Source organism: Alternaria rosae (assembly GCF_020736505.1).
Source record: "Alternaria rosae strain MPI-PUGE-AT-0040 chromosome Unknown BKA58scaffold_4, whole genome shotgun sequence".
NCBI classification, from domain to species: domain Eukaryota; kingdom Fungi; phylum Ascomycota; class Dothideomycetes; order Pleosporales; family Pleosporaceae; genus Alternaria; species Alternaria rosae.
Genome location: NW_025763573.1, coordinates 3,110,250 through 3,127,621, shown reverse-complemented (window position 1 = coordinate 3,127,621; position 17,372 = coordinate 3,110,250). Strand labels below are relative to the sequence as shown.

The following is a 17,372-nucleotide window of genomic DNA, read 5'->3' as shown; positions in this document are numbered from 1 at the left end:
CAGGAAACTTCCCGCGCGACTTCCAGATTTCACCTTCGCATAATTTACTCGACTTGCACCGCTCATTAGGATGTTCGCCGTTCCCGGATGGAACGTTGCCGCGCAGGTGAAGACCCAGGTCGAAGTACCAAAGCCGAAAGATTCCACGAAACCTGGAAAGAAGGCGCAGAAGAGGAAGGAGAAGCGCGAGGAGCAGCAGGTCAATGCAGACAACTTGGCAGAGCAATGGGACAGCATAGCCAATGGAAAAGGCGCGCAGGCGGAGAAGACCGAGAAGGTCAAGAAGCCAGAGGCAGCAAGTGTAGAGGCGACAGACGAGGCAACACAAGACAAGCGCGGGAAAAAGAGGAAGAGGGGAAAGGCCGGAGGTAACAAGGACAAGGACGCAGATGCAGATGTCGCAAAAGAAGTAGGCGAGGATGTAGCGACAGAAGCTGAGCCCTCAAAGGCTAACGCAGATGCTGCGAGGTCTGCTGGGGAGAAACCCACGACCGCCGACAGTGAGGCAAAACGTGAGAAGAAGAAGCGGAGGAAGGAGTCCAAAGCCGATAAACTTCTCGCCGCAAACGCAAACGGCACGAACCCCGCATCTGCGACTCCAGTCCTGGAGAACCTCCTTCCCGAACCCAAGGGCCTCACACCTCTCCAGCGATCGATGCGCAGCAAGCTCGCCAGTGCGCGATTCCGTCACCTGAACGAAGCACTTTACACGAAGCCATCTGCGGACAGCGCGTCTCTCTTCAAGGAAGACCCATCGATGTTCGAAGATTACCACCGCGGCTTCGCACAACAAGTTGAAGTATGGCCATCGAACCCCGTAGACGGATACGTAAACAGCATAGTAGTGCGAGGCAGGCTACGGAACAAGGACATAAGGAAAGACAGGAGAGGGCCGCCAAAGAACGCAGTCCGTAGAGGACCCGGTTTCGAAGAAGAGGAGACCACAGCTATCGCACCACCCCGCGGAGACGCAAAGCCCTTGCCCCGAGACTTTAAAGGCCACTGCACCGTTGCCGATCTAGGCTGCGGAACAGCTTCCCTATCCTACCGCCTCCAACCGCACCTCAAATCGCTCAACCTGACCTTCCACTCCTTCGACCTTTCCAAACCCACCGGTCCCTCAGCCGACCTCGTCACCATCGCCGACATCTCCGCGCTGCCCATCCCCGAAAACAGCGTCGACGTAGCCATCTTCTGCCTCGCCCTCATGGGCACAAACTGGCTCGACTTCATCGACGAAGCATACCGTATCCTGCGCTGGAAAGGCGAACTCTGGGTCTCGGAAATCAAGTCGCGCTTCGGGCGTGTGGACAAGAAGAAAGGTGGCGTGCCTATAAACTCCATTGGTTCTCTCAAGAAGACTATGGACAAGAAACCGCCCAAGGCGAAGAAAGCCAAGGCTGATAAACCACCTGAGGAGGGGCCCGTGGACTCGGAAGACGAGGCTGAACTCGCGGTCAATGTAGATGGCCAGGAGGGTAAAGAGGGGACGGATGTTTCTGCGTTTATTGAAGTGCTGCGGAAGCGTGGGTTCGTTCTTGATGCCTTACCCGAGAGGCCGAGCGATGCGATCGATTTGAGCAATAAGATGTTTGTCAAGATGCAATTTGTCAAGGCGGCGCATCCGAGCAAGGGCAAGAATGCGAGGGACGATCAGAAGGCGGGGGCTGTGGCACAGAGAGGTGGAGGTATGAAGTTTGGACTCAAGGGGAAGAGGTTTGGTGCTGGTGATGGAGATGACGATGGTGACGCGAAGGATGGTGCGGTGTTGAAGCCTTGCTTGTATAAGATTAGGTAGACGTGGGAACGGACTGTCATGAGAAGAAGCAGGTTGAGGGGCCCTTAAAGCCTTTCTTCATTTGATCTATGTTATCTTCGTAAAACTACGTTAATGCATGTGGAGCTTCTTCGCTTCTAATCCTGTTCCCTGGTAATACATGCATGCTAGTCGATGCCATGTCGTGAGTTCGTCAACTCATGTCCTCGTCATTGAGACTCCTTTGAACTGTTCAGATCTTTCCAAATGGCTGAATCTCATTGCGTGACACTACAGCGTGTGTAGGCGAGCGCCATGTGATCCTGATCTTGTGGTGCTGTGATCGTCTCATTAACTAACCACCGAGAAGGAAACTCGCGGCATGTTCGACATTGCCTCCAAACATCTCCAGTGCCTGTATGGCTTCCTGTTCTGAACAGCCAAACATGCCAGTGAGTTGCTGGACGTGTTCCTGGGGAAAGTTACTGGTGGGTGCGGCTGCTACGGGTGCCTTGGAAGCTGTCGGCTGGGCTTGCGGCTGTGCGGGTTGGGACGATGAGGACGAGGCGCCGGCATTTGAAGGGCCAGCTGCAGCACTACCTTTCGGTCGCACAGCACCAGTCTTTGCACCAATCTCCTCTCCGTTGGGGCCCTGGACAGTTGGCTCGTTCATTTCCGCCTCCTCGAAGCTCCTGGGGATTTCCGACTCGTGCAAAAAGGGTACTTCCTGGCCTTCAAAGCACAGGGCGTTCTTCTCGAGATCGATCTTGGCGCGGTAACGCTTGAGCATGTCCAGACCAAACAGTAGGTCGACGTCCTTGCCCTCCATGACTGTGAAGGCGCAGGGCATGACCGCACCTCCAATCTTGATCTCGGCGTGATGTACGCGGCCCAGAATACGGGCTGTGCCGACACCACGTGCCATACCGGCATATCGGACATCCATCAGTCGCATGATACCACATCGCTCTGCGCAGTCGGGGGACATGATGGTCGCCTGGGCGCCAGAGTCGACGAAGGCTTTGACGGGCACGCCGTTGACCTCGGTGTTGACGTAAAGCATGTGTACGCGTGTGAATACTGTGACATGTTAGCCTCCGTTAAACACAACCCCTCACTTGAATCCCCCCATTGATTCATCCGCCGGTCGAAGGTGAAGGTCATACCTTCGGGGTTCTCGTCGTATGCCTTTTGTAGGTTCTCGACTACACGGTCCTGGCGGATGATGTCTTCTATCTTTCGTTGCGCCTCCACGTTGAAGGGGTCTTCGTTGAGCAGGGCGATCTGGTTCTGACGCTCGCGCTCCGACTCCTCGGCCTGTCGTTGCCTCATAGCATATGTTTCTCTCCAGCGGGTGGGGTCGTTGACGGCGGCGGCGAGCTCCGGGTCGCCCTGGCGCAGCTTGTTCATCTGCTGGGGGTCGTTGAGGACAAGCTGTCGCACGCCTTCTGGATCAGGTTGCGCGGGCCTGCCCGGCTGCTGGAGGTTCCTGTTTGGTCGAGGTGCGGCGCGCATCACAACGGCCAGCATCTCGCCATCCCGTATTCCGGCGTCCTCTAGTGTCTGTGTGTCTACGGCTACCGGCTGGCCGTTCAGGTAGAGGCTCTGTGACGCGGCGGGCAGGCTGGTGTCGGCCTCGATGAAGCCCTTGAGGTCCTTGACGGTGCTGCCGGGGGGCAGTTCGAGCGTCAGCAGGTCCGTGTCGGCCTGGGTGCCGGGCGCGGTGATGGATATGGTGACGCGAGGCCTGGTGGGCGTGTGTTAGCAGCGTGCTTGGGGTTGGTGGCACAACCACGGCTCGCGAATCGACTCACATGGTGGTTCGGAGCGGGCCTGGGGCGTATGCGGGCACGTCTGGATGAGGCCAAAGAATGTGACACGGTGGGAGGTGAGGTTGGGTTGGGTCGGGTCGGGGCAACGGTGTCTCGGTGCGCAGGAGCTTATAGGAAGGAGGCACTGGGCCGTGATGGTCTGGTCGCAACCTGGGACTGGAACGGGCCGGAGGGTCCTCGCAGTGAGAGAGGGAGAGGGCACGTCAGTCGCCGCCTGCTGGGCTGGAAGGGAATGGAACGTAGTGGAGCCGCGAACCCAGCGTCGGATGAATCAGCGATCAGAGGGCACAGGCTGCATGTTGTGAGAGTTTCGCCTAGGCCACCAAGGCTGTCACTCATAATATACCAGCAACGTCGGGCTGGGGTGTAGGCGTCGACGCGCAGTCGAAGGAGTAGTACTACTGCATCCAAACCACGACGTTGGCGGTGTAGGCCCAAGCATGGCCACAGTAAGCGGGGCAGCCGACACGCGCGCGGGGGCTAGACGGTACAGACAGTCGAATTGATATGAATACGGTCTCTGCTTGGAGCCACGGCGCATATGCCATGCTACTGCTCTGAGCTGACCATGCGACGAGCCTGGTCGCAATCTCCGCGGGGGATCTGCTCATCCAGGCGCATACCCAGATCATACTCCAACTACCTGGATAGCATAACGTCTGGGATCCTTCAACGTCTGCCCAACGCATGCAGGAGAATCATCTGGCCGCTGCGCCCTACGGCTAGCCCCTGTAAAGGATTCCGCGAGCTGAATCCCCATGCCACCAGGTGTTGCCATTACCCCACCGACATCATCCTACTGCACGTCATGGGAAATCCCATCGCCACACCATCGCTAGTCAGGGCATGGGCGTTACTCCACGAATCCCGCCATCAACAGTTATTGCTTTTTTGGAAAGCAAGCCGAAGGTCTAGAAGTGGTGAATCCCATAGCAACTATAACACACATATCCCCCCCGCCTGCTCCTTTGGGCCAGCTGCCACCCCAGCTAACCCGGAACGATCTGCAACGGCAGGCGCGAAGCGAACCGCTAGTAAAGGCGGGGCTGCGGCCGCAGAGAGTCTCGTGAGTCCTCCAGGAACCACAAACCCAGACTCACCACTGCACTCCGGCTTCCCGTAGTTGTATCAACCGACCCTCCTGCCGTACCATCGTCATAACACCGCTCCATCTGACCTGTCGCAATTTACCGCCAAGATGCCACGAGACTTGCTAGCAGACAAAAAGACGCTCGATGGCATGCCCGAACTATCAAGAGAGCCTGAGACCGTCGCTAGCCCAGAATCCGTGGAGCAGCAATCGAGTCTGGTACCCCATCGCAGTTCCAACATCGCTCAGGAGGGGAGGCTCAAACTGATGGGCGTCCGACCATACGCCTCATTGCTAAACATCGACGATCTGGATGATTGCGATTGGCTCGAGCATGCAGCCTTTGATCCAGTCGAGGCTGCATCGCGCGAGAAGGTGAGAACGATTACTTTCATCGATGTTATCTCGAAAATCATGCTCAATGCCTGCATTTTCTGCTCGGTATCACCATTGGGCTCCGCCAGGCACGAGCCATGCGCTCTTCTCCATGATGATGTTACTCAAACGATCAAGTGCGGACACTGTCTTCTGCCCTGTTTCCTATCCATTGTTTCAAGAAACACCAATATGGCTCTTACTTCGTTCATCGGGTTCAGTTGAGTTTGTTATGCGCTAGTCGTTCGCTCCTTCTCTTTCCTTCACTCGTGTGCTGCGCTCTTTCCTCCCCATATCTCCAGACCCCGCGCTAACCAGACACAGCTCGAATACCGCCTGCGAACCTGTGGTGAACTCTGCAGTGGGCTCTTCTCTTCCGCCTACCCCACCACGTCAGGACCATTAGGCGAGACCATCAAGTTGCACTCTTTTCCATCAATAGACTCAACAGACACAGACCGGAAGCGGGTGATAATTGGTCACGTCATCTCCACCAAAGCAAACTCCCCACTCGTTACCGATGACGCTATGGACTACCCCAAGGACTGGAAAACCAACTACCAGCTCACGCCAAATGTAGGTCACAACGAAGACGGTCAGACGGTTTGTCTGCATTCGTTATGTGTACATCCAAATTTTGCACGCAAAGGGCTTGGCTCGATATTACTGCAAAGCTATGTGCAGAGGATCAAGGATTCAGGTGTGGGGTCTAGAATAGCGCTCATCTGCAGAGACCGGTATATACCTTTCTATGAAAAGGCGGGATTCAAGAAAATAGGTCCCAGCAAGTGCCAGTATGGTGGAGGAAACTGGGTGGATATGGTGCTGGACTTTGAAGACAGTGGGGATGATGGATGGGAGTACTAAGAGTATGTTCAGATGGAAGCGGGCCTTCTACAGGCTGGCATACAATCACGTCCGTAGATGTCTGAGCGATTCAAGAGCGTGTAGAATGGAACAAAAAAGCATGTGCAAGATTTAGATGTTCACGAGCACTGTGTTAGCCAAACATCTGTCGTTGAATAGTTGCCCATTCAGCCTCGCTTATCAAACCAGCATGCTTAGCCCTTTGCCCCCAAGCTTCGCTCAGCCGTAGGCAGCTGCGCTCCAGCCACGTCTCACTTGTCAACCCCAGCGACTTTTCTGGTACTTTCTTTCCTTTCCTTTTCGCCCACTTGTGCGTACCATCCTGCCAGTTCTTTGCGCACACCATTGTCCTCCTTCATGATTGTCCTTACGCACCAGCCTGCGTCATGTCTACCGTGTACAAAGGCACTCCGCTCCACATAGATGACAGCACGAACATCCGACTCCTTAAAATCCTCCCGACGGATGACGAGACGACCCCAATAACCTGCACGATCCGCGTCGTCGCTCTCGAGGGCTCGCCTAAATACACTGCACTTTCTTACGAATGGGGGCCGCCACAACCTACCAAAAAAATCTTGTTGAACGGTGAACCCTTTATCATACGCGAAAATCTATGGAATTTCTTGAATCAAGCACGAAGATACCGGAAGTCTTGGGAATTCTGGATAGACGCTATCTGCATTGACCAGATTAGCGACGCGGAGCGTACTCATCAAGTCTCTATGATGGGTAAAATATACTCGATAGCTGAGCTTGCTGTGGCTTGGCTCGGAACTGCAATCTTGGACACACCCGAGTGGCTGAGCTTATTAGAAGAAATACCGGACATTCATCTCTACAGAGCCTGTTCGGACTCTGTAGACTGGTGCAGAAGGTACAGAGATTGCATTAGTTATTTGTGCTCGTTATCCTACTGGAGCCGGATATGGATTGTGCAAGAATATGTCTTGAGTCAAAAGGTCATCATATGGATCGGTCGACACCATACTACCGGAGAGAATATGGAGCGGCTTCGCGCCATGTGCAAAATGGTTCCGGGTCAATATAGCGCCTTGATCGGGGTGGAGACCCCAGCAATGCAGATTCTACAGCATCGACGCAATAGAACGGACGTTCGGGCTCGTGGAAGAAGCTATTCGCTTATTCTTGAGAACGTAGTATTGGAGTTCGCGGGCTCAAAGTGTGTGGATCCACGGGATCACGTGTACGCGTTGTTATCGCTATGCGATCCGCTAGAGGTTACGGAAGCATCGATTACCCCTGATTACTCGAAGTCAACACTAGAAATATACATCCAGCTCCTTCGAAGGGCAGAGAAAAGTCTAGTCGAAAGCGGCAGAAGCATATATGAAGATGAGGTATCTGAAACCAAGACGTACATGGGAAAACTCCGCTCTTTGCTGGGGGTTGAGTTGGAGGAATTTCAGAATATGGATCCCGAGATCACAAAACTACTTACAAAGAATTCGTACATCTTCAGTAACTACCCAGACTAGCTTCGCATGCCGACAGTTGTCAGCTGGTGAGCAGAAAAGAGTAGCTATAGGCTTACTCAGTCAGAGCACTAAAGTTCATTGAGCGATGAGAAATGCCGAGTAGCAAAGTTCAAAGCAGATCTTATGTTATTCTATTTCTTTTATGGTGGACCAGATATCTACGCGTACACACTTCTATCCACCCAGCCCGGCTGCAGCGCCTTCCCATCAATCTCACCAAACGCAAATCCACTGGCATACCTCGCATACTCAATTAACTTCAGCGTTTCCAACCTAGCCCCAGCCTCAGTCTGTGCCCACATCGCCACACTCAAGACATTCTCGCCCCTCATGTTGAGGATACCGGGAGGGATTGGATAGCGAGTCTGAGGTCCAATATGAGGAACGTATTTTCCGTACTGGTAGCCGTTGACGAAGAGGAGCATACGTGAAATGGTACCTTTTGGCGCATCAAGTTCGATACCAATGGGGACGTCAAGGTCGGAGTCGATGGAGAGGGAAAATGTGGTTGTGAACCAGCGGATACCGGCGCCTTGGACGCCATTGGTGGTGGGACTGGCGTCTTTCCAGGAAGACGTGTCGAAGCCGGGGAGATGCCAGCCGAGACGTTCGCCGTAGAAACCACCTTCATTCATCGGACCGCGTACGGGATCGATATTGCGCTCTCCCCCTGCGTTGCCTTGGATCTTCCACTGGTCGAATGAGAGTTTCGTGTTGTTTCCGCTGAGAAGCTGGGCACCTAGTATACCACGGGGATTTTCAGCGCCAGCGGGGCCTGTGGAGGTTTGGTCATGACCAGTGTAGTCGGTAATCACCGTCAAGACGTTTCCTTCGTCCTTTAATGTAGCATTTTTGAATGCGATCAACGCTGTTGTCGAAGTAAGCGATGCGTTACCGGGATGGTAACCGATTGATTGCCCGTTGAGCCAAGCACCCCATCCAGCTGCTACTCCACCTTGAACTGTGATGTTGAGAAATGATGCAGTTTTGCCGGAGAAGTATCCGCGGTAGATCTTCGCGCCCGTGTAGTACTTGTAGTCACTGCTAAAGAGTACGGGTAGGGTAAGTGGCTTCACGGGGCTGAGCGTTGTGGTTTTGTTTGCGACAACCCAGTTGCTGTCATCGTAGGAAGGTTCGATCTCAGGCGAAGATCCAGCAGCCTTGAAGTTGGAAAGTTCAGGAAGAGTGATCTCCCGGTCTGCTGTTCCATCGATCTTCGCAGTGAGAGAACCGTAGGTAGTCTTTGTTGTAGCGAGCTCCTTTCCATTCCAGGATATCGTTTCTGCATCAGAGCCAGCATATACCTCGATAGTCGTCGCATTCGCATTGTCGCCAACAACGGAAACTGTTCTGTCCGACAAGCTGGTTGAGCGAACTAGATATGGTCCGAGCACGAAGATCTGGTGATCTGGAGTGACATTCGGGTCATCTGTCGTCGATGGCGCGAAGAATGTATACGCAGTTGGAATGTCAAGCAGGTAAGCCAGAACACCGTTGGAGAACTCAACCACTGTAGCACCCTTACTTTGGGTGTACGACAAACTCGAGTAGGTGCCGTTCGTCGGCTTGCTTGTGATATCTGACTCTGCGCCGTACGCCTTGAAGGTTACGTTGCCCTGTGATTTGAATGCGAATTCTCCTGTCTGGCCTTCGCGGGTGTAGAATACGAGGACAAGCCGATCAAACAGGCCGTAGGTAGCAATCTCGGCCGACGAGTAGAGCAGCGTCTTGTCACCTACAGCATAGTCTGTAACTACCCATCGACTCTGACGGCCCGCAAGCTGCATGCTTGGGATCTTGATGTCGCCTTCCGAAGTCTTCACCGTCATCGAGAAGTCGGTGACAGCGCGTGTACGCGTGTTGTTGTTCTCGGCGAGGTAGAATCGACTCTCTCCATCGCGGCTCTTGAGCTGCCAAGTCCAGATCGCGGAGTTGTCAACTGCGTTCGCGGTGCCGTTGTTTTCCATGAACGTGTTGTGAAGGCCCTTACTGACACGGGTGAAGAGGGCGAGAAGTTTGTACTGCTTGAACTTATCGCGGACTTCCCGGGTTTCGCGAAGCGGCGCGACGTAGTCGTAGGAGGTATATACGTTTGGCGCAGCAAGATGGCCCCAGTTAGTGCCGCCGTATGCCATGTACAAGTTCAGTAGGGAAGCTCGTTGTCCGATCAAGCCCTTGTAGAAAACATCTGCAAATTCAGGGCTTTGCTCAGCTAGACACTGGTCAAAGAAGTAGCCGCCCCACGGCTGGAACCATCCACCTTCAAATTCGGGTAGGTACTCGGGCTGAGTAGGAGATACCTCTTGAAACCACTGGTAGTACGTCCTGGGCAGATTGAATCCCGTGTCGAGGTTTGTGCAGCTCATTCCGCCGGGGTAGCTGTCCAGGCCATAGACATTGATCGCGCCACCGACATTGTTGTAATCAGTAGACCAGCTCTTCGATCTGAAGCCCTTCTCATTGTGCGACAGGGGTACGATGATGCCCGCGTCCTTAAAGGCGGTCTTCAGCTGCTCCATGTAGATGACTAATGTGTTGTCGGCTTCGTAACGAGTCTCTTGAAGTTCGTTTTCGACTTGCGCGAGAATGACGGGTCCGCCGTTGGTGATCTGGTTCTTTGCGATGATGTCGCCAACTTCCGCGATCCATTCCGACCACGCTTGTCTATATGTCTCGTCTGACGTTCTGTACTTGCCGCCACTTCCGTCGCTGGTCCATAGAGCAAAGCCGCCACCATTTGTTTCAGCGTTACAGTAGGGTCCTGGTCGTGCGATCACGTAAAGTCCGGCTTCTTTGGCCATGTCAAACAGGCGTTGGATATCTTTCCCCGGTGTTGTGAAGTCGTATACGCCTTTCGATGCCGAATGGTACGACCAGAAGAAGTAAATCGAGACAGCGTTCATGCCGTTCGCCTTGAACTTCTGGAAAACGTCGAGCCATAATTCGGGAACTGGGAGGCGAGCGTAATCTGGTAGGCGCAGAGGCGACAGTCAGCATGTTTCGTTTACAGGCTATTCGATCCATCTCATTAACGTACGGAACTCTCCACTCATAATCATAACGCGCTCGCCGTTGACCATGAGCGACCCATTGTCCCACTCCACGTCCGTTTGCAGGCCATTATCGGTGGCTAGTACACCAAAGAACAGCGAAATCGCGACTGCAAGCAGATGAAAAAACCGCATCTTGACTTCCTCGGTGATGGAAAAAAGCCAATAAGACGCGACGCGACTTTTGCTTCACGACATAGCTCACAAGCTCGCACGCAGCTAGCCCGTGGACTTCAGCCGCGGCCAAAGACCACCATCCGGACCTGCGCTTCACGGAACGATCTCATTGACGGTATAATGTTTCCCATGGAAGAAATGCTCAGCGGGGTAATATGTAAGGTACTAGCGACCCCAGATGTGTGGCGTTTGCGGAGGCGGGTGGAACGTCATTCGCCCGAGACGCCGAGGGCGCGTGAAGGAAGCTTGCGCCAGCGGGAGGTTTACCACAATAGGAAGGGAGTAAGTATGTGCACGTCATGGAAGAACAAGACATGTAATTTGCATCCTTTGCTGGTGTTTAGTAAACGTCCATAGGTGTTGTCAGGAGACATCGTGAGGTGGCTGGGAATAACGCAGATTCCCAATCTATGTCCGGTGGACATACCAGCCGTTTCTGGCACGCTACTTCACACGATGGAAGAGAGCTTTCCCACACCACTGCGCTGAAGTGGGCTGAAGCAGAGTCAAGCCTTTTAGTTTCCGTTCTTTCCGAGGCTTGTCACGCAGCTCTGGCTACGCATTGACATGTTCACGAGGGTACCTTCGAACGACAGGCTTGGAAAAGTGGATATCGGGCGGGTCCCACTCATTGGAGGATTTTCCGAAACAAATCTCCCCTGGCCACACCCACGCACTGAACAAGCGTTGCTTCGAGCGACCGAGTCCCTCTCATTTCTTCTTTCTTCTCTCCACTTAGTGGAGGATTTCGAAACAATCCCTCATCTGTCAGTATGGAGAATCTTGAATCGGGAAATTATGATCCCGCCAAGTGTAGATTCGATGTATGAGTAATTGGATGGTGACTAAGTGTCGTTTATTTGTGTGTGTATCATTCATTAGAATTCGTATATATGTGTGGCGTACCAAGCATGTGGGCCAAGCAACCAAGCACTTCACTCGCTCTTTCAAGCTTTTCTTCATACTAAGCATCTTTCACAATGGTCGCCTTACCTCTTGGTATCTTCTTGACGTCGCTAGCGGCGTCTGCTGTGGCAGCTCCAGCCCCAGCAGTCACACCTGCACCCGAGCCCGAGGTCGTCAAACGTGCCTCCAGCTGCACCTTTTCGGGCTCGAACGGAGCTGCTGAGGCGTCCAAGTCGCAGTCATCATGTGCTACCATGGTTCTCTCAGACGTTGCTGTTCCTTCAGGCACTACTTTGGACCTCTCCAGTCTGGCTGACGATACCACTGTCGTCTTCGAGGGTACCACAACTTGGGGCTACAAGGAGTGGAAAGGGTGCGTTGTTTTCAAGGACGAACTTGTTTGAAACATGTACTGACTTCGTGAACCAATTCTCAGGCCTCTTCTTGACATTCGTGGAACCAGAATCACTGTCAAGGGTGCTGAGGGGTCCGTTCTCGACGGTGACGGCGCTCGTTGGTGGGACGGTGAGGGTGGAAACGGCGGAAAGACAAAGCCCAAGTTCTTCTCCGCACACAAGCTCACCGAATCCTCCATCACCGGCATTACTATCAAGAACCCTCCCGTCCAGGTTGTCAGTATCAACGGATGTGACGGTCTCACCATTACGGATATGACCATCGATGCTTCGGAAGGTGACAAGGACGAGCAAGGTCACAACACTGATGGTTTTGATATTGGCTCCAGCAGCAATGTCATCATTGATGGCGCAAAGGTCTACAACCAGGATGATTGTGTTGCCGTGAACTCCGGTACCGTAAGTATTTACCTGAGGTGAATACAGCAACGATGGCTAACAACATGTGCAGGATATCACCTTCAAGAACGGTCTCTGCTCTGGCGGACACGGTCTCTCCATCGGCTCTGTCGGTGGTCGTGACGATAACACGGTTGATACAGTCACCTTCTCGAACTCCGAGATTACCAAGTCAGTCAACGGCGTCCGCGTCAAGGCTCGCGCTGGTACTACCGGCAAGATCAACAAGGTCACTTACGAGGATATCACCCTGTCTGAGATCTCCAAGTATGGCGTCCTCATTGAACAGAACTACGATGGTGGTGACCTACACGGCGACGCTGATACTGGTGTTCCCATCACCGGCTTGACCCTCGATAACGTCACTGGCGACGTCTCCAGTAGTGGCTACGACGTTGTCGTTACCTGCGGCAAGGGCTCCTGCACTGGCTGGACGTGGACAGATGTCTCCGTGACTGGCGGTAAGACTTACGATAAGTGCTCCAACGTACCCAGCGTTACCAAGTGCTCGTAGATGGTCGGTATAGCCTTTGGTGATGATAGCTTGAGCCTACCTCAGCCATGGTGATGCACACTCCATTCTCGGTTCAGACATGTCGTCAGAGTTTCGCGGTCGTTCCTTTTGCTTCGCTGTAAATATCCTATCCTCTTTTGCATCTTCAGAAGACTGTAATGGACTCTTATCTCAGAATCGTGTATGCAATACATACTTTCCACCAACATGTGCCTTTTTCGGAGTGACGTGGCGACCATGCAGTGTCGGATCTGCGAGAGTTTGGCCACACGAGACCGTGTTCACAGGTTGGTTGGTCAGCGACGGGCTGGGCCTCCTGAAAGTGGGCGGATAAGCGACATGTCACGAGATGGAACCCCAGCCATGATCGAGAGCTTTTTTGCATGTCAACTAGCGCATGTCCGACCGGAATGAAGGGAGTCCCGCTGAAGATTGGAGTTGCATTAGTTGTGATGATACTTGGGTCTAAACATTGTTGTGCTACGTCATGCCTTCCAAGCTTTCAGTTGTGGAGCCGACACTAAAGCGAGTTCGCAGCGTGGCAGCCACCCCAACACTTTTCCATTCCTTGTCACCAACTTGACGCTTTGATGCGACCTCCTCACAGCGTAACTCAACTCCATTATCAGCTTGTGCAAAACGCTAGTTGAATTCCTCATGTTCACAGCACTCCCAAACTTCACCCGGCTAATGCGAGTTCGTGTACCTTGCTTCTTCCAAACCTCTCCTCCCAGAGATCTTCTCGTCGATCCCATAACGATCTAGTGCTTCTCGCGAGCCAAAGTACCTCACCGTCTCTGTTACGAGCTTCGCGACTGCGACGACCTCCTCTTTCGCATCCGGTGTGGCCTCTTGCAATGTTCGGCTCAACCTCTTCAAGTTCTGGAGTTGCAGCTCAATGCCGGCTAAGCTGGAGTGAATGATGAAGCTCAAGGTTTCCATAGGGTCTGGCTCACCGCTGCTATACTCAGTCAGCGCATTTTCGCTCGAAAACTCATGAACACATACCTGTCATCTTCATCTTCGAACAATTTGTCATCGTCAACCTCGGCAAGACTTTTGAACTTCAGGTCCCTCGGCTTGGCCTTGGAGCAAGCGTCGTTCAGTTCCGCTACGAGATACAACAGGCGATCCAGGCTTCGCGACGCGGCGTCCACGACTTCCCTCTTGCGCGAATCCGGCCTTGCGATACCATCGAGGTTCGCAAGATGAGCCCACACTTGCAGGTCGAAAGCAAAAGCTTTGGTGTGCTCTACTATCTTCTCGAACGTGAGATCTTGAGGTTCCGCAGCCTCAACGTCCATGTATGGCGCACATGTGCCACTGATCTGGTCCAGTTTGTTCTGTAGCGTCGCATACTGGTATTGAAGTTCAGGTCGTGCAGTAGGTGATCGAGGGCTAGCACTCGGGCTTCTCTTCACCCTGAAAGCCAGACCGCTAGTGGGCAATGGAGGATTGTCTTGGTGTATTTCCACCTTGATACTGGGTTTCTTCTGGTGCTGTGGCTTCCCTTCATATCTCACAGGTAGTTGACTTGACAGAACTGGCTCGCTGGTCAAATCGTATCCGGAGATTGGTACAGCGCTGGGCCGCACCTCCTGAGTGTTGTACCGTCGTTCCGGCCTTCTGTCCCTTTGGCCAGCTTCTGAACTCGATCGCATCCTCCCAGTAGTTTCGAAGACTGGGACACCGAGTCGATCAGGCGTTGTAGGTGAATTAGAAATTCGTGTAGATGAGGCTGTACCATGCCGACTGTCATGATAGCGTTTCATTTCTTGTTCGCGACTCCTCCGATCCCATCTCGCCTTTTCTTCTATGATATCAACGTAGCCTCCTGAGCGCGACCGAGTATGATTGGGATTCCGATTACGTTCGTCCACATCTAGGAAGTCGGTTGAAACGGTCGCCATCGCGTGAAGTCGCAACGAATGAAGCAATCGAGTTGAGTCAAAGCTTTTCACGTGGTACGAACAAAGGCGAGTATGTTTATAGCGAGGAAACCTGCTGTTGTAGTATGCATGGAACGTTCTGTCTCGTAACGCCCCCCCAGTGTGAAGGGAAATTTGTCAGTGGGGTCGAGAACTCAACAGAAACGAAAAGACAACGGGAAGCCACGCTCATATGAACAGTGCGACCCAATTACCTGATCAGGCAGCTGACTTCAGACGCCTTTGGGGGCCGTTGGGGGCTGAGCACCACGAACGGTAACGTCATCCCTGTGCCGCTTTGCATAGAACCAATTTCGACCAATGTTACCTCAACACCCCACACCAATGCCGGCAAGCTGATGTTCGCATCTGTTCAGCCGCAATAGTTCGTGGGTCATGAGGCCACCCATTTAATGTCTAAATCCTTTAGGCCGCTGTCTCTAAAAGATGGCTCCGCCCCCATCCGACCACGCTGGTATTCTGGACTCACACTACATCTTACACGACATTGCACAGTACAGTTTCTGCGCTCGGCAGCTATCACTGTTACACGACTGAGTGCCCAGCTCAAATTTTCCCCCTACTGTGCCGCGTGCGGGTTTACTGCTCCTTGGCGTCATAGAAGATACATCCCAATCGCATTTTCAACACGACCCAAAACTGCAGCTGAAGAGGGCATGGCTGAGGTTCTTGGCGTTATCTCTGGTCTCTATACAGCAGGACAGGCTCTGCACACTTTTGCGTTGGAGATTAGACAATGGAGACGACTATCTGAACGACTCTTCGATATCAAAGAAGGGCTTGAATTCGCGAAACTCTCTCTGGATAGCTGGCAACACAAATACGACATCCAAGTGCATCGACCCGATCTTCACACCAGGATTCTGTTCGGAAAAGAAGGACATGAGAGGATCACAGCCACGATTGGTACTGTGAAAGTGATCACCGGAAGTATCAAGAGCGACATCAGACGAGTCAGGGGTCTTGCCCTTAATTTCGAGTCTAGTAGGAGATATTACGGAGAACATCAGCACATGAGTAACGAAGATCGGGTTAAGGAATGCCTCCGCAGGATACGCCATAACACCACATGGTCGCGCAAATTCGAACTGAGCGTTCTCGGAAAAGCGAACGATCTTGAAGAACGTCTCAGGCGACTGTACCAAAAGCTCACCATGCTCGAACGTTTTACCGATTTTTACCTCGAGCGAGAACACGCGGAGATCTTCTCGGAAGTTAAGCGACTTCCTGGACGGCGAGTGATAATCAAGGTCGGAGACGGAAGAACGGATACGATACAGAGCAGGGTTCTCGATGCCGTTCGTGCCCAGAAAGATGCTGAGCGATTACATCGATGCAGCGATTCGAGTCAGAACAATCGCCTACACATCGGTTTATCCATTCCTCGAATTCACAAGCGCGACTTCGCGTTCTTACTCAACATGAATGGGACGAGCCATGAGGTCATCGTCCATCCTGTGACCCTCAAAACTATCTACGAGCCATCTTTGGTCCCGAAAAACCTCGCTACCGCTGTGTCAACTCTTATGAACAGGACGCAGGACGACTGCTATATGATACCTCCGTTGTCGACGTCAGCAGGTTTCATCGTCAAGAATCCACCAACAAACTTGCTCTTTGACTTGCAGTACAAGGAGGCCCTCTCGAGTGTGATCCGCGACCAGAATGTGTATCTCGGCTCACAGACACTTTACTCGCAAGACCAGAATGCGATAGCGACAGGTATCGCCCAAGGCTGTTTTCGTTTGATAGGAAGCCAATGGTTGTCATTCCTCGACTGCTCGAACGTACGCTGGCGGAGAACCAAAGATGGGAAGTGGGCTAGTATGCTGACTGCAGCGCCTGGTTCATCGAGGACAACGCGTACCCTGGACCAATGCTACAGAGTCAACCGCCAAAGGAGAGATGGCCGCGATCTCTCCAAACATATCCAGATTTTCCGCATCGGACTCGTTCTCGCAGAGATAGCGCTCAAAGCGCCATTCTCGTACATCGATTTCGACACCGCGACCCACAAGACGAGCCTGTACATCCACGATGGCGAAGAGGTCAGCGCCCACGATGTCGCATCGCAGGTAGAGCTGAGAAGTAATATCCTACTGGGCAATATGGTGTTTTTCTGCCTCAACGTACTGCAGGACAACAACGTAATGGCCGAGAAGAGCATCGAAGGTAGCTATTATCAGGATGTACTAGGGCCGGCGGAAGAGCTGGAAAGATTCTTTGGGGCTGATAGGCGAAGAGGTGGCTTGAGTCCAGGCTCGAGCCCAATGGGAAGTGGAGCGAACACGCCAAGATCAGCTGGGAGTTCATATGTGTATTGACGTTGCGCTCACTTTTGCATCGTCTTCTTTGCTTGAGACCTCCTCTCGATAGTGTTATCCGATGTGCTTTCTGCATCATCATGCACATTTTCAATGTAACAACATCCATTAAATAACTTTCAACAACCTTGAATAGGGTGTGGGTTACGATAAATACGAACAGCTGAAAGTACTAAGCAACAACATTCATGGGATTCAGCTGCCAAGTAGTGCGTACT

General features: G+C 52.9%; 8 protein-coding genes across 8 annotated transcripts; 6 read left to right on the top strand and 2 right to left on the bottom strand.

Moving 5' to 3' along the window:
• Positions 1-22: 22 nt before the first annotated feature.
• Positions 23-1,843, top strand: BKA58DRAFT_360109 (ribosomal RNA-processing protein 8). Its single transcript, XM_046168748.1, has one exon. It carries the CDS (start codon positions 71-73, stop codon positions 1,796-1,798), a length of 1,728 nt encoding a protein of 575 aa, XP_046026922.1. The 5' UTR covers positions 23-70; the 3' UTR covers positions 1,799-1,843.
• Positions 1,844-4,328: 2,485 nt separating this feature from the next.
• Positions 4,329-6,108, top strand: BKA58DRAFT_383907 (acetyltransferase). The gene is made up of 2 exons (XM_046170223.1): positions 4,329-5,053; positions 5,378-6,108. Exons 1-2 carry the CDS (start codon positions 4,787-4,789, stop codon positions 5,918-5,920), a joined length of 810 nt encoding a protein of 269 aa, XP_046026921.1. The 5' UTR covers positions 4,329-4,786; the 3' UTR covers positions 5,921-6,108.
• A 66-nt stretch (positions 6,109-6,174) lies between these two features.
• On the top strand, positions 6,175-7,498 carry BKA58DRAFT_165133 (heterokaryon incompatibility protein-domain-containing protein). Its single transcript, XM_046165065.1, has one exon. It carries the CDS (start codon positions 6,307-6,309, stop codon positions 7,417-7,419), a length of 1,113 nt encoding a protein of 370 aa, XP_046026920.1. The 5' UTR covers positions 6,175-6,306; the 3' UTR covers positions 7,420-7,498.
• On the bottom strand, positions 7,499-10,696 carry BKA58DRAFT_165132 (glycoside hydrolase superfamily). Its single transcript, XM_046165064.1, has 2 exons — positions 10,457-10,696; positions 7,499-10,387 (listed from the first exon to the last, which is right to left on the bottom strand). Exons 1-2 carry the CDS (start codon positions 10,602-10,604, stop codon positions 7,578-7,580), a joined length of 2,958 nt encoding a protein of 985 aa, XP_046026919.1. The 5' UTR covers positions 10,605-10,696; the 3' UTR covers positions 7,499-7,577.
• Positions 10,697-11,135: 439 nt separating this feature from the next.
• On the top strand, positions 11,136-13,143 carry BKA58DRAFT_337957 (endopolygalacturonase). Its single transcript, XM_046168281.1, has 3 exons — positions 11,136-11,925; positions 11,989-12,367; positions 12,420-13,143. The coding sequence occupies exons 1-3, from the start codon at positions 11,627-11,629 to the stop codon at positions 12,879-12,881; spliced, it is 1,140 nt and encodes a 379-aa protein (XP_046026918.1). The 5' UTR covers positions 11,136-11,626; the 3' UTR covers positions 12,882-13,143.
• BKA58DRAFT_165121 (uncharacterized protein) lies at positions 12,839-13,307 on the top strand. The gene has a single exon (XM_046165063.1). It carries the CDS (start codon positions 12,961-12,963, stop codon positions 13,213-13,215), a length of 255 nt encoding a protein of 84 aa, XP_046026917.1. The 5' UTR covers positions 12,839-12,960; the 3' UTR covers positions 13,216-13,307.
• BKA58DRAFT_383903 (uncharacterized protein) lies at positions 13,297-15,027 on the bottom strand. Its single transcript, XM_046170222.1, has 2 exons — positions 13,890-15,027; positions 13,297-13,842 (listed from the first exon to the last, which is right to left on the bottom strand). The coding sequence occupies exons 1-2, from the start codon at positions 14,789-14,791 to the stop codon at positions 13,569-13,571; spliced, it is 1,176 nt and encodes a 391-aa protein (XP_046026916.1). The 5' UTR covers positions 14,792-15,027; the 3' UTR covers positions 13,297-13,568.
• Positions 15,028-15,486: 459 nt separating this feature from the next.
• On the top strand, positions 15,487-17,154 carry BKA58DRAFT_439402 (uncharacterized protein; the record flags this gene model as incomplete). Its single annotated transcript, XM_046173686.1, has 1 exon — positions 15,487-17,154. The coding sequence occupies one exon, from the start codon at positions 15,487-15,489 to the stop codon at positions 17,152-17,154; it is 1,668 nt and encodes a 555-aa protein (XP_046026915.1).
• Between the last annotated feature and the right edge of the window lie 218 nt (positions 17,155-17,372).